The sequence below is a fragment of the Pristis pectinata genome, chromosome 4 (genome assembly GCF_009764475.1).
Source record: "Pristis pectinata isolate sPriPec2 chromosome 4, sPriPec2.1.pri, whole genome shotgun sequence".
In the NCBI taxonomy this organism is placed as follows: Eukaryota; Metazoa; Chordata; class Chondrichthyes; order Rhinopristiformes; family Pristidae; genus Pristis; species Pristis pectinata.
This window is the reverse complement of record NC_067408.1, coordinates 45,953,558-45,976,791: the sequence shown is the minus strand read 5'-3', so window position 1 is coordinate 45,976,791 and position 23,234 is coordinate 45,953,558. Positions and strand designations below refer to the sequence as shown.

Genomic DNA, 23,234 nt, shown 5'->3' with positions numbered 1-23,234 from the left:
AATTCCAGAGAGCAGAGGACTAGTCTGCTTAATCTCTCCATGCCATATTAAATATAGTTAACAAAATCTCATTTATATCCCCTACTCCAAATAATTGTGCCTTTTTAGAAACTGCTTACTCGATTCAGTTCCTGTACATTTCTATTTTGCCCATAAGTACTGAAATCTCATTATGCTCCACAGATTAATACAACAAGTCTTCCTTTGTTTTGAAGCTAGACATTGGGCTGTACAACACAGCAGAACCAGAAGGATCTTAACCAAATCTCTCAGGAGGGAGAGGGAGAGGAAAACAGTGGTGTGTGAGAAAGATATTTTGGAACGTCTTTGGATTTGGGGAAAAAAAATCCCAAAAGACAGATTTTACATTTGCTATAGATTACTGTTACTTATTTAAAAGAATCTTTCCCCCTCAAAATCTGTGATACTCTGGCTTTCCATTTATTAACTCTTCCCAATATTTCTTCCCTATTTGCAACTCCCAAGACATCTCTCCTCAATTGGTGTTGGACTGCGATCCTCAGTTGAGGTTTCTTTACAATATTACTGTAAGTAAACATTTGGCAATTTCCACCAGGTAACTAAATCAACACTGTAAACAATGATTCAAACTCACAGAATTTAGGTTTCTAAAAAGGCACAATTATTTGGATAGGGGATATAAATGCAATTTTGTTAACTATATTAGTACCTAGAGTTAACTATAATAAAGACTCCTGTCCCAAATCTACAATTCTTGTTCTTGGCACTAAAGTATTCACCTTGGCTAAAGAGGAAATTTTTTCTCCCCTTTGCTATTAAAATTGCTGCATGTAATAATAATGAAAGTTCTGATATCTCTTCTTCCTGTGTGGAAGCCTGCACATGGTACCAATCAACAACAAATTTCACTACTCAAATAACCAATTAGTTCAGTAATTCTGAGGTTTGTCTTAGCTGCTGTATTGCTAGAATTTAAAAGGAACTTTCACTCAACTGAAAACCACACTGTTGTGTGTATGAGACTGGGAATCTGGTCCAAACAATTCTTCTGGAACTGCTTGGTTCCAAGCTTCAGTTTCCAGCTCAACTTACACTTCACAGCTGCTTTGTATCTTCTGGTGTCCTTCAATCAAACCCATTGATTTTGTTTTAAACTGGCCTGCAGTCAACACCAGCATCCTCCACTTTACTTACACCCATTTGACTTATGAGCTTTGACAACAGTTCATCTATACACCATGTGATTCCACGCTACCTACATCATCCAGTTTTGAGCTGCCAGATCTTTTCTGAGCCTACTCAATTTAGCATGATTGTAATACCACATAATAGGATAGAGATTGTCCTTGGTATGAAGATGGGAATTCATCTCAATCAGAACTCTATCATATCTCTATCAGACTCTTGCAAATTTCCATAGATGTATGGTGGAGAGCATTCTGACTGGTTGCATCACAGCCTAGTACGGAGGCTCCAATGCACAGCATTGCAGGAGGCTGCAGAGGGTTGTAGACTCAGCCAGCTCCATCATGGGCACAACTCTCCCCACCATCGAGGACATCTTCAAGAGGCGGTGCCTCAGGAAAGCAGCATCCATCACTAAGGACCCTCACCATTCAGGACATATCCTCTTCTCGTTACTACCATCAATTATTATTATTGCCAACGGAAGTACAGGAGCCTGAAGACCCACACTCAGCAATTTAGGAACCACTTCTTCCCCTCTGCCATCAGATTTCTGAACGGTCCATGAACACTAACTCATTTTTTTGCACTATTTATTTATTTTGTAATTTATAGTAATTTTATGTCTTTGCACTCTACTGCTGCTGCAAAACAACACATTTCATGACATACAAGTCAGTGTTAATAAACCCGATTCTGAATTTATCTTTTATCTCTTGTACCAATGTTATCATCAGATACACTATCACAAAGGCAGGACCTCTGCCCTTAACTCTGGGATCCCTGCTATTTTCTCTCCAATTCCCAATTCATTTCTAGAGTACATGTATCCTAATAGTTTCTACATAACTATGCCTATGCAACTATATTTCCTTGTCTCCACTTGCAAACATGTATCAGCTGCTGCTCTGATAACACATTATTTTGTCTGCCTTTTTTCACTTTGTTTTTCACCTCCCTGACCTCCTGTCATGCTTGGCTCCCTTTCACAAGTTCTGCATAAATCCCTATAGCAAAAAGAATAAAAATTTCCATATTGAGATATCTTCACTACTTTCATCCACTGATTACTACAGTGATTTCTCTTCAGTGATTTTGAACTCATTTCACTTTGTTGCTGGTCCTTATAAGCCCTCATTTAATATCTCCCCCTCTTTATAATTTCTTTCCTCTGATTTGTTAGATCCAACACCACCCTTCCCCAGAAAAAGGTCTCACTAAACTACCTACATCCACAAAACGTCAATTCATTAACCTTTGGCCTTCCATCCACAATCTGCAATGATTGATCTATCAATCAAATCCAAGTCTCCAAATAGGAGTCTCGATTACTCCTCTTAACACAGTGGGTGAGGCCAGAGGTACTTGAGCTGTTGATCACCTTGAGAGGTCTGAACAACTACGCATGTCACGACTATCAGCAAGTTGCTAAGCCTTTTGTGCTCCTTTCACCTAACTTCTGCCCATTAGGTCACGGTTTTCTGCTAGTTCCCCGCCTTCAGGTGTCTGTTAGTTTTATTTTGAGAAATGGAGGGACTTCCAATCCAGCAACATCTTACATTTGTGGTTAATTAAGTTCCTGATCTCATGGTCATTCTCATCACACCAGTCCTAGTTCTTCTTGGTAGAAAAGCAAGTCTCTCCACAGATGTCAATTATAGTGAATTTCAGGGCAGTCGTGTGCTGTTGACACTCCATGGCTCCTGTCAGCCATGAGGCACTGTCCAAGAAGAGCTACTTGTGAGGGGTCTTTGACTGCTTCAACATTGACCTTCTTGTGGACACACTTGACATTGATGCTTTGGGATCAGGTTGATGGAGATAATAGAGCATATTTGGCAATGATCAGTTCAACGGTCATTGGTACCCTTCACAGACTGGCTAATAGATACGTCTGCAGTCGCTAGCTTGAGCAACGATATAGTCATACAAAATGGAAGCATACCCCTTGGTCCATCATGTCCATGCCAGCCATCAAGTACTTATATACACTAATGCCCTTCCTAACACTCTTCCATGGTGTTTAAAGTGATCATGTAATATTTCTTAAAAAATTGAGAGTACCTGCCGCCACCTCCCCTCAAGACAACAGGTTTCAGATTTCAACCACCCAGTGAGTGAAAAAAGATCTTCCTCAAATCTCCTCTCCTGCCCTTACCTTAATGTCCTCTGGTTAAAGAAACTTCTGCCAAGGAGACAAGTCCCAATCTAGGCCCCTTGTAATTTTTTATACTTCTATCAGGTCACTCATCAGCCTCCTCCACTCCAAAGAAAGCAAACCCAGCTTATTCAGTCTATCTTCATGGCTTAAATACTTCACCTCAGGAAACATCTGGGTGAGTTTCCTCTCTAGACCCTCCAGGGCAGTCACATTCTTCCTATAATGTGTGCAGTTGTGGCACTCCAGCTATGGCTTAATTAATAATTTATATGATGCCAGTGCTTAGACCAGGAGTATTGCCAAAGAAATGTTGCGCCTGACCCTCTGATGCAACAGAATGTTGGTTATGACAAGACCGTGCTCTAAGTATTTTGTCAGAAGGAACCCTTTGGACTTCACTGATTTCTTCCTTGCCAAATACATCTTTCCACACTCTCTCTCCCTCTGGGATGCCAGCCGGGAATTTTTCAAATTCAGAGCAGAAATACTCCTTGGCTTCATCCAAAGCTTCTGGGGTCGGGCACATACACAGCTGCATTTGCATATTGGTTCCACTTTAGAGAGAGCTGAAGGGTCATAATGTGTTCACTAATTCTGCAGGCACACCAAGGCATTAAACTGGACAGTGTTTCCCTTCCAGTTTGTCCTCTGGAGGTTAATTTATCAGGTAAGGAGGCAGTCAATATCACTGAAATGAACACTAAAGATATCCTTAACTGTAACTCTGCCTTTGATGCAAGGATCCTTGACTCCATTCCATAGGAGCCTATTTGGTCCAGCTTTGTCACTGCTCTGACTGACCAGAAGTCAAAAAAAGCCATATCTCAGCTTTTGGGGCAGACAGTATCCCAACTGAAGTTCTAAAGCTTGTGAAAAGCTTCAGTCATGAATCTGCAATCTCTTTGTCCACATCTGAAAAGAGGAGGTTACACTGGGGATGTCAACGATGCTGTAATTGTGATCATCTTCAAGAAGGACGTCTGACTGAAGTAGCTACAGAGGGGTGTCCATTCCCCACCACAAAGGTCCTTCTCAACTACCCCTGCAGTGAACAAAGAGGTGCTCCCCTGATTGTAGAGTAGATTCCGTCCATCTAGAAGTACAATCTCCAGTGTGTGACAATTCCAGGAGAAGTGCAGGCAGTAGAACCAACCATTATGTGTTACTTTCTTTGACAAATTATGACTGTTGACTCCATCAACCTGGCAGGACTGAGGAGCACTCTTAAATTCAGCTGCCCATTGAAATTTATTTCCAGCTCATCTTTGCTTCATGATGGCAAACAAGCCATGATCCTAATCAACAAGCCTACAAAGGAGCCAATGTCAGTGAATACTGCCGTCAAACAAGGCTGCATCATTGAGAAGAGTGTTGAGCAATCTTTCTCACCACAATGCCACAGCTTCAACAAACTTCCCGTGGGAGCAGAGCTAATCTTCAGAACTAACTGGGAACTGTTCATCTGACAGACCACACTCCAGAGCCAAGATTACCTGAACCTCGGTGTGTAGACAATGCTGGCCTTTGTGCACTTGGACAAAGCACACACAATGAACCCTGCACTCAACATCAATAAAACAAAGGTCCTTTACCAACCCACCCCAGTTGTACAACACAAACCTCAGATAATCAAGTTTCACAGAGAGACGCTGGAAAACATGAACCACTTCCCAATATCTTGGAAACCACCTCTCAGCAAAGGCAGACATTGATGATTAAATTCATGATCCCCCTCAGTGACAGCACACACTTTGGTCGATTGAGAAAAAAGGTATTTGTGAACATCAATTCCTCAGACCTCACCATTGTCTGCCTGGCATCAGTGATCCCTGTCCTCATGTTCTTCTGAAACCTGGATCACCTACAGTAGGTACTGTTAGGCCTACAAAAGATACCACCTTCACTGGAAGCATAAGCAACAGTGTCCAACATCCACAGCATTGAGGACCTAATTACACTCTGAAATACTTTCCAGGATTTTGTTTTTATTTCAGTTTCCAGTATTTGAATTGGCTCTGTCAGACAGACCACATCATTTTCATGCCTGATGCCAGGCTCCCAAAACAGAGCATTGGAAATAGTGTTTCCCTCATGGCAAGAGATTACCAGATGAAGAGGAAAAGATTCAAGGCTGTGCTTAAGGCTTCTTGAATAAAAGTGCAACTTCCCCAGTAACTCACAAGAACCTTTGGCCCATAATCCTCAGAAGTCGAGGGGTGGGGGGGGAGGGGTGGGATGATTTTGAGAATAGAGTCTGTACATTCCAAAGCACAGAGAAGCCCAGCATCAATGGCAGAAGGAGCGGACCACCTTACAAACCACACACACATCCTGTCAAACCACCTCCTGGCCCATATGTGGAAAGGTTTCCTGTTTCCACATTTGCCTCATCACTCACCTCAGAAAAGACAGAACCAAATTGCAAGCACATCATCCTCAAACCGAAGGGATTATCGAAGAGGAAGACTCGTTATTACCCTGATCGTTCCCCTGGAGCTCTCAATTCCAATCCCTCGTCAAGGGATGCAAATACAACAGCTTCTGGTTTAGCAGTCAGCCATTGAATTTGGGACCAAATTAAACAACTCCAACCCTTCCCCACATCTTCCAAAACTACACTTTTCCAGCATCATCCAGCATTGCAAGGAAACCTTGACTTTTTTTTGCACAGCAAACTGTCTTAAAAACACCCTCTCATCTTCCCCACTCTCAACTATGAGGAATTCATAAACTTTGTTGCAAAGGCTGATACTATCTGATTAGCAGCTCTTCCCACTTCCCTTTTGGCACAATGTGCCAAAATTCAAGCATTGCCTCTCTCCCCTTGCTGACTACGATGATGGCAACTGAGCAACTATTCACAAAGTGCAAACCATGTCAGTGAGGGCAATGTTCAATTAGTCAAGTCAAATGTATCACAGGAATTCCCACTAAACTGCTATCTATCCAATTTCCCTTCATATGCTCATCATAATTGACAGCTTTCTTCAAGTATTGTTCCCTCTCCTTCAAATATGCTATCATCCTCTCAAAATGTTGGCCCCTCAGTATATACAAACTACAACCCCATTTCCAATCTCTTTTTCCTCTACAAAGTATTTGAATATTTTAACCTTCCAGGTTTATACACATCTTAAATCCTTCCAATCAAGTTTTTGCCCTTGCCTTGGTTCATCTCCTGCTGAAATAGTCATCCATTTCCTGCTGCCTTTAACTTTGACTACTCTGGTACATACCTCTCTTATTCAGCTCTCTATAAACAATATCATTTAACTCTGCTGACCTCTGTCCCTCCTTGAAAAAGTTCCATTCACCCTGTACTTGTTAACCGTAACTGGCTCCCAATTAAGCCAGGCTCAAACACAGTCCTCACTGGCAGCTATGTGGAAGTTCACAAAACATGTCATTATCATAGAGAGTAAGGAAAGGGAGATGAAATTTGATTTTAAAATCCCTTCACTTTCAAATCCTGTGATCTCACCCATTGCCAACTATCTTCTCCAGCCCAAACCCCCCCCAAACTCTCAGCAATTAGGCTTCTGCACATTCCAAAATGAAATCACTCCACCACCAGCGTCCCTATCTCCAGCCAAGATCGGCAATTCTCCCACTCTTTCCTCAGACATTGCTTCGTACTTTCTATTTCACCAAAGTTTCAGTCACCTGCTCATTATTTGTTTACTTGAAATAGCATCGACTTCTTGTTTATGATGGTAAAGCATCTGGCTCTACGTAAATGCGGGTTGTTGATGGATTTCTCTTCCACGAAGAGGCACAATTCAACCACAAGGAACTCTGTAACTCCCAGTGCTGTATGCATCGTCAGTGACGATCCAAACACTGAAGACTTTCCAATTGATTGCTGAGTTAGCTGATCCCATCCCAGGTGGTATTATTTTAGTGCATTAGGTGTTGCAGAGCATCTAATGAGCCAGGGTTCCCATCCGACTACCATCCACTGATTCCTCACTGGACTGCAAGGAGTGAGCGAGTGCCATGGCCAGTGGGCAAGGACGGGTCTACCGCCCCGACAGAAGGTTGACACTTGGGGTGAGGTAGTCACCAGAGACCCCAGCCACACACCTTCCCTGATGTGTAAGCGCTGTGCTGTTGTAGCCCTTCCACCTTTGCCCTCCGCACAGGGGGACCTGGGCCCACCGACTCCAGACGAAGCACCTTCCCACCGACTGAAGACACCCACGGTAACGCTCACCTTCCCTGCAGCACGGGCCGGGCCTGAATGCTGGAGCGGGCCGGTGGAGGGGGGGGGCGATCCGGGGGCTGCAGCAGGCCGGAGTGGTGTCTCTAAGAGCCGGTAACAGAGGGATAACCCGCAGCTCCTCGGTCCGCCACAAAACGAAACACAAACAGTGGCGGCGGCACCTCGCACAGGCCGGGGCTAACCGTGACCGGAAGTTGTGCAACCGTCGGGGCTGAGGGGGGGCGGGGCCGCTGGGGAACAGATGGAGCGCGGGAGTTTCGGGAATGGTCGGGGTTGGGGGCGCGTCAGCCCAATGTAAAGGGGGCGGAGCTACGACGGAGGTCGACGTCATTAGGGCGGGAAAGGTGGAGTGGGAGGCACGTAGATGGAGGAGGGAACATTTCCAGCAGCCTTAGTGGTATTCACGTGTTTTGTTATGCGCAGGAAGTCTGTAGTCCAGTGCTAGGTGCCGCAATATACTACAGCACAAGGTGGACCACATAATATTGTGATACCTTTATTGTATTACTGTACTTTCAAAAATTATACTAGTAAACATTATGAGATACAGCATGGAAACTGGCCTTTCGGCTCCCCGAGTCCACACTGTCAACCACACACTTCAAGTAATCCCTGCATCACTTCCTGATATGGAGGCTCTAATGTGCAGGATCGAAAGAGGCTGCGGAAGGTTGTAGACTTGGCCAGTTCCATCACGGGTACAGCCCTACCCACCATAGAGGACATCTTCAAGAGGCTCAGGAAGGTGACATCCATCATTAAGGACCCTCACCACCCGGGACATGCCCTCTTCTCATTACTACCATCAGGGAGGAGGTAGAGGAGCCTGAAGACCCACAGGAAAAGTTTCTTCCGCTCCGTCATCAGATTTCTGAATGGTTCATTAACCCATGAATTCTACCTCGTTATTCTTCTTTTGCACTATTTATTTATTTGTAACATAGTCATTTTTATGTCTTGCACTGTACTGCTGCCATAAAACGACAGATTTCACAATGTATGTCAGTGATTCTGATTCTCTACCACAACTTCACTGCTTATATTGTATGCCCTGACTAACGAATGCAAGCATCCCATATGCCTTCTTTACCACCTTTTCTACCTGTGCCAATAAAAGGAGTATAATAAATTACTCTATCTGTAATAGTATTAACATCCAGTAGTCTGGAAAATCTGCCAGTTCAGCACGACCGAAGTCCTGAGGCTGCCAGATTAATAGAGTTTCACTGTAGTTATGCTGTAGGGCAGTGTAAGACTGAGAAAATTGGAGGTGCATTTGGAGGAATGTCTGAGATAGGGTGGAGACCAAATTTGTCCAGGTGACATAATGCTTTTGGAACTGTCAAGTTAATGAATGAATAAAGTAGTTAGAGAGTGAGAAGGGAAAGCAAAATAAAAGGACGTGCTAGAACTATAATATGTAAAACAGACCAGTTGCTGGAAATCCAAAATAAAAGAACATGCCGGAATTACCCGGCAGATGAAGCAGTATCTGCAGAGTGAGGAAAAACTGAGTTAATGTGGCTGGTGGATGGCCTTCCATCAGCACCAGCCAGTTCTGAGGCAATCAGGAAAAGCTTATTATCTGAAATTGTTGAATTCAACAATGAGTCCCGATGGCTTCAATATGCCTTGTTAGATGAAGCCCAAGTTTACGTTGGCTTCATTGAAATAGTATAGGAAGAAAAACCAAAGATGCTGGAAACACTCAGCAGGAGGCAGCAGTTGTACCAAACTAAACAGAGTTAACATTTCAAGTCAATTTATCACCCATGAGTAATAAATCATACCGACAAATATCAATAGTTCATTACTACGATATCTTCCCTCTATACTCTCAATCCCGCTGCACGGTCTCGACCCAAAACATCCACCTTTGCCTCCGCAGATGATGCTCGACCCAATGAGTTCTTCCAGTAGTTTATTTTTTTCCCTTTCACATAACCATGCTGCCATTAGCTAGTAATGTTTTAAATTATGTATGTTGTACGTTTGTTGTCACTTTAAATATGTATTCAACATTCTTGCAGTTTCCTGTTATTTTTCTTTTCTTGAATCAGAATCAGAACCAGAATTAGATTTATTATCACTGACATATGAGGTGAAATTTGTTGTTTTGAGGCAGCAGTACAGTGCAAGACATAAAATTACCATAAATTACAGAAATAAATAGAGCAAGGAAAAAGGAATAATGAATAGTGAGTCGCAGACAATTTGAGTTGTTGGGCACTGTTAAGATGGAACAATCAGGTAAATATAATCATTTGGAAGAAGCTATCGAGGACAAATGCAATGTTGAAATGGTGAGCTTTTTCAGGCTTTATCATGGGCACTAGAGGGAAAACGGTTCCCTGATAATGATTTAGCGATGGGATTTCTTGGGATTACAAAGTTTCAAAACCTTTATTGTGCAATTTCTAAAATTGCCCTTTTGGGTATAATAAACATTTAGATTTTTAATATTCAGATTTATTATTTTTTAACTTAAAAATTGCTGTTTTCTAATCCATTTGGGGTTTTCTAGAATCCAGGTAGTTTTGGAGATTCCAAGTATTACATCCATCTCTCCAGAAACCCCTTTAGAAAACCAGAGTACAGGTCACCAGGTCCAGATGATTTGTCAGTCTTAAACTCATACAGCATGGAAACAGGCCCGCTAAGCACATGCTGACCAAGATGTCCATCCAAGCTAGTCCCACTTGCCAGCATTCTCCCATAACCTCCTAACCTTTCCTATCCATGTAACTGTTCAACTGCCTTTAATTAATGCCTTATAGTTTTTTCCCCAGTGATGTTAATTGTTTTAGGTTCTTCATTTCCTTTTGCCTCTGCGTTGTCTGCTATATGTAGTAAGTCTAACCTTATCTTGTACCAGATTTGTTTGCAGTTTTGCCCAGATGAGCAATTCTCCCCTCTCTTTGGCGAATAGTTTATCACTCTGCCTTAACTGAAGGTACTGAGAAGCTGCAGTTTTGCTCAGATGAGCAATTCTCCTCTGTCTTTGGCGAGTTGTTTGTCTCTGCCCTCAGTGAAGGTGCTGGAAGTTGCTCCCATTCACCCCTCCACAGCCACCGACACAGGGCGCCTGCGCAAACCCCGTACCCTTCCCCCCCGGAAGTGGAAGGGTCGCCGCCAGAGGACGGGGAGGCTGAGGATGGGGAGGAGTTGTGATGATGGGCGGCTCCAGCTGGTAAAAGAACATGAAACAGGTGAGCGGCAGCCGGTACCCGCCGTGGGACAGGGCGAGTGGCTGTGGGCATGTGGGTTTGATGGAGCCCCGGGCGCCCTGGGGTTTAACGGAGCCCGAGGAGTCCGCATGGCGGGGCCGTGTTCAGGGTGACCGCTGGGTCCACCCGGTCGGCCCCCGCCAGAGGTGTCGCCGGGCTGAAGTGAGAAGGACGATATCAAGGCAACGCATGTGTCGGTGGCAGCTGCAGGCTCAGTTCATGACCATTTAAAACAGCCCGGCATTGGCTCAAGGGCAAATGTGACCATTATCTGGCACCGCCATTACTGATGGAATGAATGAACGGGTTTCTATGGGTACTTGGTTAACTTATTTTAAAGCAAATCTTGATGAGATTCAGAAAAGGGGGAAATTGAAATCACGGGATAACGTTGCATGAGAACAGCTTAGAGGTGACGATAGGTTGAGGGAAATTCTCCGAAAAAAAGATTTACACAACCAATGCATTATGTCTGGCAAAACCTGGGAATTGAATTTTTGGAGGTGCAGATTAAGTTTTATCAGTTAGATTGGTAGTGAAGTGTTGTCATCGCAACTTCATTGTTATTGATCAAGTGAATCATTGTTGTAGCCCTTCCCTAACTTTAACGTCCATCCTATAATATTACTGCAACGACACATAATGTGCCAACTGCAGGAAGCATTCAAGTTCAGATAGTGAATGTGTATCTTGTGGATAGTACAATTCCTGAAACATAGTAGAGAAGCTGCTTTTTAAAAAAATAAGTCAGTTATATCGATGCACAAGCAGCAGTGATAAGATCACTATAAGCAAAAAGGTTTCATAGCCATATTTTCTATTCCAAAGAACTGGAGACTGCTATTGGGAAGGTTTCATTGCTTTGGGGAAGGTTTTAAATGTCGGTGGGGGGAGGGAGCTACCATTGGGACACAACAACAGAAATTGATGTGCAGAGGAATATGACATTAGGTCTTGGGAAGAAAATAGTCATGTGGGATTGGAATTGAGAGTACATAACTTAATTTGATTAGAGTACTAAACTAATGCTTAACTTTATTTACAAACAATCTAGGCCATCTCGCATCAAGGAATGATAATCTCTGCCCACTTGACCAAAGAACCAAGCTCAGTTTTTATTGATTTATTCTTATCTTCTGGGAACAATGGTGAAGTATTTTCTGTGTCTGAATGACCTGAAGAGTTCATGGGACCAAGTATTTGCTGCATTCTGGCAGCGCTATCCCAACCCTTACAGGTGAGTTCAATTTTTGAAAATCAAAAAAGCTACAGATGGTGGAAATCTGAAATAACAACAGAAAATGCTGGAAACATTTAACAAGTCAGGCAGCATCTGTGGAAAGAGAAACAGTTAACTGTTTCAATGTTATGGAAGAGAGAAAGAAAACAAGTTGGTTATAAATTGCAGAGAGGATGGAAAGAACGAAGAGGAATACCTGATGGGGTGAAGCTAGAGTTGTCTTGGGGATGAGCTACAGTCTAACTAAGTCACCCAGTTTTCAGATTGAGAAGGCAGACACTGGGAAACTTGGGTTTGCCCCTGTGCACTGAATGCAGATACTCAGCAAAATAGCTACTCAGTCAACGTTGGTTTCTCCAATGTAGAGGTGACCTCACTGTGAACTCCAAATGCAGTGCACTATTCAGTTTCCAGGGTTTGTTCATTTGAATTAAAGAGTCAATCAGGATTAGGTTAGAAAACTGTTGGCACACACTTATCATCTTTGGAAACCTAAAGGCGTGAATCCAACATAGTTTTTGTTCTGCTGTTGTAATGTTAACTTAATTTCTGATAACCTTTGTGCACAAGGAACTCAAGTGTTCAAAACCAGTTGGCACATTTGGCAAGGTCTTTGGTATGACTTCTGTGAAAAAAGAAAAATATACTGCATCATTGAGATGGTGCTTTTTCAAGTTCCATATTTTCTGTCAGTGCAAAGGAGTATCCATTTGATTCTCTTGTGAAAAATGGATTCCATCCCGCAATAGACTTTTCTCACAATAGTGACATCATGTGGATGTTTACATAAAAATGTCTTAGACAAAAGTGAATTCATTACTTATGAAGTATTACTACAATCATTTGGGCAGTTGCTGCACTTTTCTGCACCTTTCACTTTCTACAATTAGAAATTAAATGAATGACATGTTAGCCTTTTCCTATTTTAAGAGGAAACGTTGGTCAATGCTGTAGGTCTAAAGCAAAACTTTAACTGATATTAGAAACAAAGGACTGCCGATGCTGGAATCTAGATGAAAAAAAACAACAAGATGCTGGAAGAACTCAGCAGGTCAGGCAAGATTCGTGGAGAAAAGCTGACGATCAACGTTTCAGGTCAGGACTCTTCTTCGGCACTGAAGATAAGAAAAGGGGAAGCCCAATATAGAGGGGGGAAAACAGAGCAGTAATAGGTGGAAAAAAGAGGAGAGGCAGGGTGGGCCCAAGTTGGTGATGGGTAGATGCAGGTAAGAGATAGTGATAAGCAGATGTGGGGTAGGAGGGGAGAACAGATCCACCGGGGATGGGTCAAAGTTATGGAGGCAGACGGCATGGGGGGAGGAGAGGGGAAAGGAGGAAAAAGAGAGGCTAGGGAAGGGAAGAATAGAACTGATATTATTCTGCCATGGAAGAATATTATCTAATATTTGAAGGTGAAAACATTCTGATGATAAACTAAAGCTGAAGTCTAAACTATTAACACTTCACTATTTCTTCACTCTTAGCAAACATGTACTTACAGAGGATGTAATCCATCGCGAGGTAACACCTGACAGGGTGATTTCCCGAAGACTACTCACCAAGACGAGTATAGTCCCTCGGTGGGCAGAGAGATTATTTCCTTCTAATGTTGCCCACTCAGCCTTCGTTCTAGAAGATTCGGTAGTGGATTTAAAACACAAAACTTTGACTACGTTTACCCGGAACATCAATCATTCAAGGCTTATGGTATGTCATAGCCTTTAAATTTTTTTAATATATATTTATTGCTCCTCTTCCTATGGCTCTTCTGAGCAACTGTTCCTGAGTGGAACACGTGGAGACGGACATCTTGTGTACCTCTTGCATTTTGGTTCTAACACCAAGTGGGTGAAACAGTGCAGCTCCAGTGCTGGAGCAAATACCACTCCTTTGGTAGGCAACTCTGGAGTGCCTGGAGCAGAGTACCTGAGAAGTGTCTGCCTTGAGCCTGATGTGCTTGGTGGCACGTCAACACACTGGCATCGAGCTGCAGTTAACTGGCGCTTCAGTAGCCAGCATTTCAGAGGGAGCAGCTGGACAATCTCTTGATTAACTGGCACATTTGATTATCTACAACACTGCCAGATTTGGAATGTGCCACATAACTGAGCTTTTACTGTATATGGAAGATTATTATTAGTTAAATAACACTTGAATAGCTAGCTATAGAATCATGAAATTTATAGCTATGCTGCCACTATAATTTCAGCTGGAGCTAGCTACCTAATATTATTTCCATACATCCTGTACCATTTATTTCAAACAATTTTTTAATTGCATAATGCTCGATGAAATCTCAAGCTCATTAGCTCAACTGATAAAACATCCTAATTTCTTGCATCTGGTATCAAGGAATCTTCACTGTACCTTCTCCACTGCTTTAATACCTCTTGCAACATAAGGGCCCCAGAATTTAATGTATTATATTAGTTATGGCCTAGCTATTATGCTTTATGGATTATTGTACATTCTCCATCTTTTAAGTTCCTTTAGGAGCAGGCTGCAGAAAATGTCACTGTTTACAAAGCAGCTGAAGATGCTTTTCCAGCTTCACGCAAACTCACTTCAGAAACTGTTAATGGTTTTGTCTCAGAATGGCCGCTGTTTTAAAACCCAACAAATACTTGTTCTAGACCGCAGTTCATAGGCTACTCCAGTTTTACTTTCCTTGCCCAAAACTCTGCACCCCACTTTCCTTTTTGTATCATGTCTCATTCTTTGATGTCTGTCTGTCATTGGCAATGCCTATCGGTTCCCTGTCTATTGATGAATCATATTCAAATCCTTGACCCTCTTTACCATTAAATTTCCTTTATCCCCTCCTGCAAATGCTGCACCTTCAGTAACGTAGTAAAAGGATGAATTTGTCATACCTTCAAACCTTCTTTACCATGTTCCTCTTCTGGCCTCAAAGCCTCCCCATCTCTTCAATTTCATCTTTGGTCACCTCTTGGCTCCTTGCCATCTATGTGAAGCACTTCACTATGATAGAAATGTGTTGGAATTTTGAAAATATAATAGAAATTTCAAGGACACGGAGCTGCTAGTATTTGTTGTTAGACAATAGTCACCTCATCAGAAATTGTTACATATCTTGGTTTACAATCAATAAAAATTAGCAGAAAACAAAATAATAGGCATTGTAAATAATTCTGAAGAACCAAAGAAGCTGCTGATACTGATTGTATGGTGAAAAGAGCAAATTAAAAAAGTGCCTGTTGTTGTAATTAACTGTGGGAAAAGATTACTAGTCAGGTGGAAGGAAAGATTCAAGGATATTCACAAAGCCTCATTGAAGGAATGCAACATCCCCACTAATTCCTGGGAATCTCTGGCCCATTATTGCTCAAAGTGGAGAAGGAGCAATTCTCATGTTAACTTCAATGAGAACCATGTTCATCTCAGAACCCACAAAACTATAATGGAAGTAGTCCTCAATCTTGAAGGACTTCCTATGCAGGAGAAACTTTAAGGATGCTTGTAATAATTATACTTTTGAATGGAGAGTGGTTTGAATAACGTGGAGGAACATAGGGTTTTTGGAAGTTGATACATACATGGGAAAATTAAGGGCTATGCTCTCAAAATCTACATTTAAAAAATTGAAGGGTTTAGAATGACAGCAGAGGTATAAGTTTAAATTGAAAAGATTTTGGACAGAAAGTTAGGTTGTGGAATGCACACTTGATTTAGTAGTTGAAGCAGAGCTGATTTAGTATTCAGCAATTGGTTAATTAGGTGTCTGAAAGAAAGATGGATGAAGGAATATGGAATTGGGCTGCAACCCTGGGATTAGCATAATATGCGTTTGAAAGGTCGACACCAATGGATAGCAAATGAATTTAATAAAGCCTGGAAAAGATTATTTGATCCATCAAGCTTTTTATTCAAAAGAAGACAAAGATTCTGTTGGATCATTTGACCATTTTTCTCTACCACCATATGAGACAATATGCTCATCAGCTATGTAGAATCCAGTGTCACTTGGCTTAGATTTAATGAAGCCCAGTGCCAGTGGAAAAGGGTTAAGTGAAAAATGATAGAAATTTTAAGGTCCTTTGCTATTAATGTCTCTGCGTTTTGTCTTGAATCAGGTCGTACAGGAGTGTTGCGTATATGGATTACATCCTGAGAATATGAACTGGACTCAAATTAAACGTGAGGCTTGGATTTCTTCAAACTTGTATGGCTTCTCACTCGCTATTCAGGTCAGTGTGTATATTTCAGTTTTCATTTTCATTGAAAGTCGCATGCTTTCATCCTTTTAACTATATTGCAACTGTAAATGAAGTGTAAAATGATTTGAGGTCTTTGTACATGAGCAAGTGTTTTGTGCTCTCTGCTGGTTAAGGCTCTGTGTGACATGTTTAACTATCCTTATCTAATTCCCATTCAGCAGTCAGATGAATCTGATAATTTTGCCTATTTGACTTGTCTCTATGCTTTGTGGAGTACTTGAGGTTGGTGTAAAGTACCAAATTTCAAGGATAATTCATGGTTCTCACACTAAACTGGTTTACTTTGAGTACAAAGCATCCACCAAGTGATAGAATGTTTACTGTTGAGCTGTCCTGTCCTACAAGAGTGTAATTGTACTACTACTTTTGCATTTTTTTTAGGAATGCGGCCTTGCCAGCTTTAAGAACAGCATAACTAAAACCATGAAAGGTTTTGAGTACGTTCTGGCTAGAATGCACGGTACGTCTGTAAATTAGATGCATCCATCACTTCCTGGCATCATAAAATTTGCTGCACCAATGTTATGCTGATCTCTAATTAATTGATCATATTAAGGGAATGGGACTGATCAAACTGATAGTTAACTAAAAAGCAGTAGCTGAACACCTAGATAAAAACTGAATCAGGAATAGAAATGGAAATGACATAGTTGGACTGAGTCCATTCATGTTGAGGAATTATTCTACTTTTACATTCGAAAGAATACTTGACTGAAGATGGAATTCATTTTAACAAGACCAGAACTGTTACCAATGAAATGGTGCTGGCTTATAAGAACTTAAGGAATAGGAACGAGTGAGCCATTTGGCCCCTCAAGCCTGCCCTGCCATTCAATAAGATCATGGCCGATCTTCTCTACCTCAACAACATTTTTTTTGCCCTATCCCCACATCCCTTGATTCCACCAATATCCAGAAATCTATTGTAAATGTAAATAAAATTGATGAATGAGCTTTTGCAGCCTTCTGGGGTAGAGGATCTCAAAGATTTTGCTGCCTCCTGAGTAAAGAAATTTCTCATTTCAGTTCTAATTGGTTTGCATCTTATTTTGAAATAGTAATCCCTAATTCTAGATGCCTCAGCCGAGGGAAACATCTTGCCTATATCTATCTTGTTGGGCCCTCTGAGAACTTTGTATGTTTTAGTGATATGGCCCCCGATTTCTTTTAAACTGTAATGAACAGATGCCTTGCCTCCTCAATTTCTCCTCATGTGACAGACCTGCTATCCAAGGAACCAGTCTGGTGAAACGTTGCTGCTCCTACAACAAGTGAATTGTGGGACATTACTCCAGATGTTGATCCCACCATGTCCACATCTAATTGTAGTAAGACTGCTTTAATCATCCTCTTATTAAAGGCCAACATTAATTGCCTAATGCACTTGATATTAGCTTCAGTGACTTATGTACGAGGACCCCCAGGTTCCTTTAAACATCAATACTTGCCAACCTTGACCATTTCAAAATGAGTTGGTATTTCTATTTTTTTTCTGCCATAATGGATAACCTCATTGTATTCCATCTGCCATGTTGTTGGCCCAAACACTCAGCCTGTCTATATCCTGTTGCATTCTCTTTGCATCTTCTTCATTATTCACATTCCTACTTAGTTTCTTGTTATCAGCAGACTTGTAAATGTATTTGATTCCCCTCAGTCCTATCATTAATGTATGACGATGAATAGTTATGGGCCCAAGTCCCTGATCCCTGTGGTTCCTCACTGGTCACAGCCTGCCAGTCTGAGAACTACTTTTTTGTTAGCCAATACTTAATCCACACCAGAATGTTACTTCCCATTCCTCATGCTCTGTTCCTGTTCACTAACCTGTGTGCAATTTTATCAAAAATGTGAAGATCAAATGCCACATCCATTGGTTCCTACCTGCTATTTACACAAGAAAATAGGGGCAGGTATTGTCCACTAGGCCCCTCAAACCTGCCTTGTCATTCAGTATGATCATGGCTGGTCTACCCCAGCCCTCAACTCCTCCTTGGTGCCAGATCTGCAAGGCTGTCAAGTCCCCAATCTTTCAAAAATTTATCTACCTTCACTTGAAATATTTCTGAAGTGCTGGCCTCCACAACTGTCTAGGGTAGTGAATCCCATAGATTCACTACCCTCTGCAGGAATACATTTCTGTGTAGCATTGTTTTAAATGACCAGCCCCTCATTCGAGACTCTCCCACGAGTGAAAACCTCTGTCGTTCCCTCTTTGGATCTAGATTATGCTATTAAATGTTTTATTGGGCATACTGAGTCAACTGAGGTATATAAGGCAAATGAAAATAGCTTTAAGGAATAGCTTCTGTAACCACTAAATCCTAATTCTATAACCAAAGCATCCATCATTAAGGACCTGCTCCAACCAGGACATGCCCTCTTCACGTTACTACCATTGGGGAGGAGGTACAGGAGCTGAAAGACCCACACTCAATGTTTCAGGAACAGCTTCTTCCCCTCCACCATCAGATTTCTGAATAGTCCACAAACGCTACCTCTTCATTCCTCTATTGCACTTTTTACTTATTCTGGTAATTTTTATGTCTTGCACTGTACTGCTGCCACAAACCAACAAATTTCATGACATATGTCAGTGATAATAAACCTGATTCTGATTCTAATGCTCTGCCTTTTGTACTTTCCTCTCATCCCTTTTCTTGCCTAGTTGAAATTTCAACATCTTTTGTTCAATTACACATGGTAGATTTACTTCAGTACTGGGAAAAGTCATTTTAGACAATCTGAGATGTAGTTGTTCTTTTATGGCTTTATTTTCAAATAGAGGGATACATATTTTTTTGTTGGGAAGTGCTTTATGTTTCCTCCGTATTGTGGTCAAGTTAGATTATGGCTAGTTCAGTCAGATAATCTAATTGACCTCAGTCAAATTGGTGTTGAAGTGAAAATGTTAATTTTAAAATAGATCATTTTGTGAGCTCACATTCCACATAAAGATGTGTCCATCTAAGTTCCCACATATACAAAATTGTATGAAAACGATCAGTTCCTTTTTCTTTAAACTACTTTACTGAGCCATTAAAAGAAGATATTTTTATAAAGTTTTGTGACAAATTTAGTTCAGGTTACAGCTACTTTCTTTATTTGATTTGATGTTATTTGATTCTTGAAGCAATTTTCATTTGCCTTGTATACCTCAGTTGACTCAGTATGCCCAATAAAACCTTTTAATAGCATAGCCTTGGTTGTAACAGTGCACCCCCCCCATATTATACAAACTGGATAATGTTTCTTTTGTACTCTCCCTTAAGTGCACTCCTTACTTTGTTTGGATGAACTAACCAAGAAAATGTCCATTTGGCTGAGGCCAAGTACAAATATTTAAACTTTGTTTCACAGCAAGTGAAGGTACCAGACCAAAATTTATGATTGGACATGCATAACTAAATCAGTACAATTCATCTTTGCATAAATGTACAAAAACAATGAATGTACTATGCTTCCCTGAATTAGTGGATCATTTTTGATTGACTTAATACCAAATCGTTCTTAATTATCCCCTACATTCCACAAGTGCGGACAAAGCAGTTGCTTGCTGATTTCTCATCTCTCTGTTTCAATGCTCAAATTTGGATTGATGAAATGCTACCAGAAAAGGGAATAATGAATTGTTTGTGCTAATTTTGTACAAGTATGAAAATGGCAGATGATCAACTGCAATAAGGAACAGCTGCATAATGAGAGGCTATTTTAATTACCAGTTTTAATTGGCAAGTAACACTTATGCCAGGCAATAACCATTACCAACAAAAAAAGAGTCAAGCACTCACCCTCAACATTCATTGGCATTGTCATTACCGTAATCTCTAGCCTCAATAACTTGGTCAAAGTCTGGGTGTCCTGTGACAAGTGTTTTTACCTCCTGACACACACAAGCCTTTCCACCCCATCCGCAAGTTAGGAGTGTGAAGAAATACTCTCCACTTGTTTGAATGAGTGCAGCTCTAATAACGCCTTAAGAAGCTCAACACCATCCAAGACGAAACAGCCTGCTTGATCGCTACCTCATCCACTACCAGCACTGTGTCTACAGTGTGCATCGTCTACAAGTTCACTGTAGTTACTCACCTAAACTCCTCCAACAATACCTTCCAAACCTGCAGCTTCTATCTCCAAGAAGGGAAAGAACATATATGGGAACACTTCCCTCTGCGTATTTTCCTCTAAGTAGCACACCATCCTGACTTGGAAATGTATTCCTGTTCCTTCATATGTACTAGGTCCCAACTCTGGAACTTCTGAATCATTGCATTGGGGGAAGTACCTTCACCAGGATGACCATCACTGTCACTGTTTAAAGGCCAGTTAGGGATGGGCAATAAATGCTGCCCTTGCCATCAATGTCCAGATCGAGAAAAATAACTTAATATTTTTTCTAGGAAAATGTCATTTCTTAAATGTGATGCTAATCAGTGAAATGTTGCTCAAATAACCTATATGTTTAGAGTTGGTAATAGTTCCATTCATAAGTTTTGCCCTTTTTTTCCCATAAAAATAATTCTTGCCCCATGTTACCTGCAACTAATGGCTCTGAAGCACAAAAACACAGGAGCAAAAGAAGTTTGAGAGAACCAGAATCTGGTTTATTACCACTGACTTGTATGTCGTGAAATTTGTTGTTTTGTGGCAGCAGTACAGTGCAAAGACACAAAAATTACTATGAATTACAAAATAAATAGTGCAAAAAAGGAATAACAGGGTAATGTTCTTGGGGCATTCAGAAATCTGATGGCGGAGGGGAAGAAGCTGTTCGGAAATCGCTGAGTGTGGGTCTTCAGGCTCCTGTACCTCCTCCCCGATGGTAGTAACAAGAAGAGGGCATGTCCTGGGTGGTGACATTTATTAGCTGTCTGTTTTGTACCATTTTTGATTCTGTTGATTTGGCTTAATAAATTTCTTTACAGCATGTGTTCAGTATACAGACTTAACCATAGTTACTTAATATTTTCTGCTTCAAGGGAGTATGGCCCTGGTTTGTTTTATGATTGCTAAATAAAAAGACTCTTGATTACTTAGGGCTTGAGAGATGTGGATATTTTTAATTCTAACTTGGATTACAATAATTTTTATAAAGAATTATATTGGTGACACCCTTGCTTCTGCATGGGAAAACAAAGTCTGGGCAATGAACCTGATTTGCAATATAGTTTAATGAAGTAAAATTCCAATAATTCAGTGTGCTCTGGGACTTTGGTGCCAGACTGAGATTTTCCAGACTACTGAATGTTATTCCTGTTAATAGCCCAACACATTAAGTTTTCTTTAGATGCTACACAGTTTTATAATGATTTTTCCAATGAGTCAGAAGGGAGTACGGAAACAGACCACCATGAGTTGGAAGGGAGAATGGGAACTGAAGCCCTGGTGGGTTGAAAGGGAATGCCTGGTGGTCTAGATGCTGAACTATTGGAATTTACTGATAATTAAGGTCAGATTAGAATGGATCATAATTCAGAATAGTTTCCCAGTAATTAGTCTGGTTTTGGAAATGCCCAAGCTAAATGTTTTTTTTTCCCCTTCAGGTGAAACACCAATGAAGACATTGAGGGAGACTGCTAAAGAAGCAACCGAGAAGGCTAAGGAAACAGCCCTGGCAGCTACAGAAAAAGCAAAGGATCTAGCCAGCAAAGCAGGACCGCAGAAGAAAAAGCAATATGTCTAAGACTTTCACCCTTCATTGTGTGCGAAAATGCAAAAATCAATTAGTGGAGTCTGGTATGCAGAGCAGTCACATGACCATCAACTGTTGAATGCAATTTCACTTGGAATTTTTATAGAAATTTAATCAATCAGTCCAATGGATTTAGTGGAATGGATCCTAATGAGGCTATTGACACTATCTATGTGAAATATTTATCATTAATGAAACAAAACCAATGAAGTAATTTTAAATCAGTATTTCCAAATTTAAGATAATTTCAAGCTATTTTGAAGTATTTCAAATTAAAAACAGTTTCTCTGGTCCCTGGGCAAGCTTGTCAAAATTTATTATTTGCAGAATTTTGTTTTAAAAGCTGTTGGGGGTTGGGTGGGGGAGGGAAGAATAAGAGAACCATTTCTTTGAAAAAAATATGGTTGTGGGTTGGTGCAATAAAGAGAAAAGTATTGTGATGCAAGATAATTAAATACATGTACTGTAAGTATGCTTTTATCTAGTGCATCTTTACCAAAACTGGATATTCTTCAGATCATTGCAACTGAATTTGTAATCAGATCTGCCTCAATGACCCCCTCTACTGAGAAACTGGCTAATCTGTTCCCCACAGTGACACAAGATTTTTATCTGCATTTCAACCTGTCACCAATGTTACTACTTTTTCCAAACCCCATTGTAATTACCTTTGGGACAGGGAAACATTTGATTGATTGTTGATGTGTGTTGGAGCAAGAGTCTGTAATACTCAAATCACATAAAACCTCACAAAATAAGCTAGAGGTTCTCTGTGCCTGGTTTGGGACCAGTAATGTATTTCCATTTAATTTTAACTCTTTGATTTTCCTCTTTGGTTCCTTGCGCCAGAAGGTGGGTAGTTCAATCTCAACAGCTCTATCTGTTAACTTCAGCTCTGTATCAAAGTAGAGCCTTCGTTGAATTTGGAGACAAATCTTTAAAATTCAAGTTGAAGGCACAACAGATTGATGTGCTCAACAACTCTGGGGGGGAAAAAAACAGCAGGAATTGTGGCATTTACTAATTATAAATACATTCTCATTATGCCTTGAGCACTATTATGTGTTTCTCTATGGTTCTGATATTAACATTATTACTGTATGTTTTGTTCACTGTTGGGAGGTGGGGAAGTTGTTGATTTCTTCAGGCCAGTTTTCATTTTAGACTCTTTGAAATATCCCAACAATTGTGTACCGGAAATTTCATCCCAAGACTGAGTGTGTTTACTGTTTTTATATTGTTTTGTTAGCTAGCAATGTGATCAGCAACTGTTAGATTTTAAAAATA

The 23,234-nt window shown here is 40.9% G+C and overlaps 2 protein-coding genes across 4 annotated transcripts in view; one reads left to right on the top strand and one right to left on the bottom strand.

Annotated features, from left to right (window-relative positions):
• The window catches only part of rab24 (RAB24, member RAS oncogene family), a 32,296-nt gene extending 24,503 nt beyond the window's left edge, over positions 1-7,793 (bottom strand). The window contains exon 1 of one of the 2 annotated variants that reach the window (XM_052013900.1): positions 7,542-7,793. The gene's annotated coding sequence lies outside the window, so the exon portion shown is untranslated. Of the gene's footprint in view, positions 1-6,991; positions 7,466-7,541 lie in introns of those variants that run through there. The other variant, XM_052013901.1, reaches the window with a different exon arrangement.
• A 1,872-nt stretch (positions 7,794-9,665) lies between these two features.
• Positions 9,666-22,984, top strand: LOC127569515 (PRELI domain-containing protein 1, mitochondrial-like). Of its 2 annotated transcripts, XR_007956205.1 has the most exons (8): positions 9,666-9,800; positions 10,426-10,759; positions 11,832-12,014; positions 13,502-13,724; positions 16,112-16,225; positions 16,637-16,715; positions 17,476-17,583; positions 21,799-21,937. XR_007956205.1 is itself a non-coding variant. In XM_052014232.1 (7 exons), the coding sequence occupies exons 3-7, from the start codon at positions 11,923-11,925 to the stop codon at positions 21,936-21,938; spliced, it is 648 nt and encodes a 215-aa protein (XP_051870192.1). In that variant the 5' UTR covers positions 9,670-9,800; positions 10,426-10,759; positions 11,832-11,922; the 3' UTR covers positions 21,939-22,984. The 2 variants fall into 2 exon arrangements, 1 of the variants encoding a protein (XP_051870192.1); XM_052014232.1 differs by lacking the exon at positions 17,476-17,583 and having other exon boundaries at positions 9,670-9,800; positions 21,799-22,984.
• Positions 22,985-23,234: the final 250 nt, after the last annotated feature.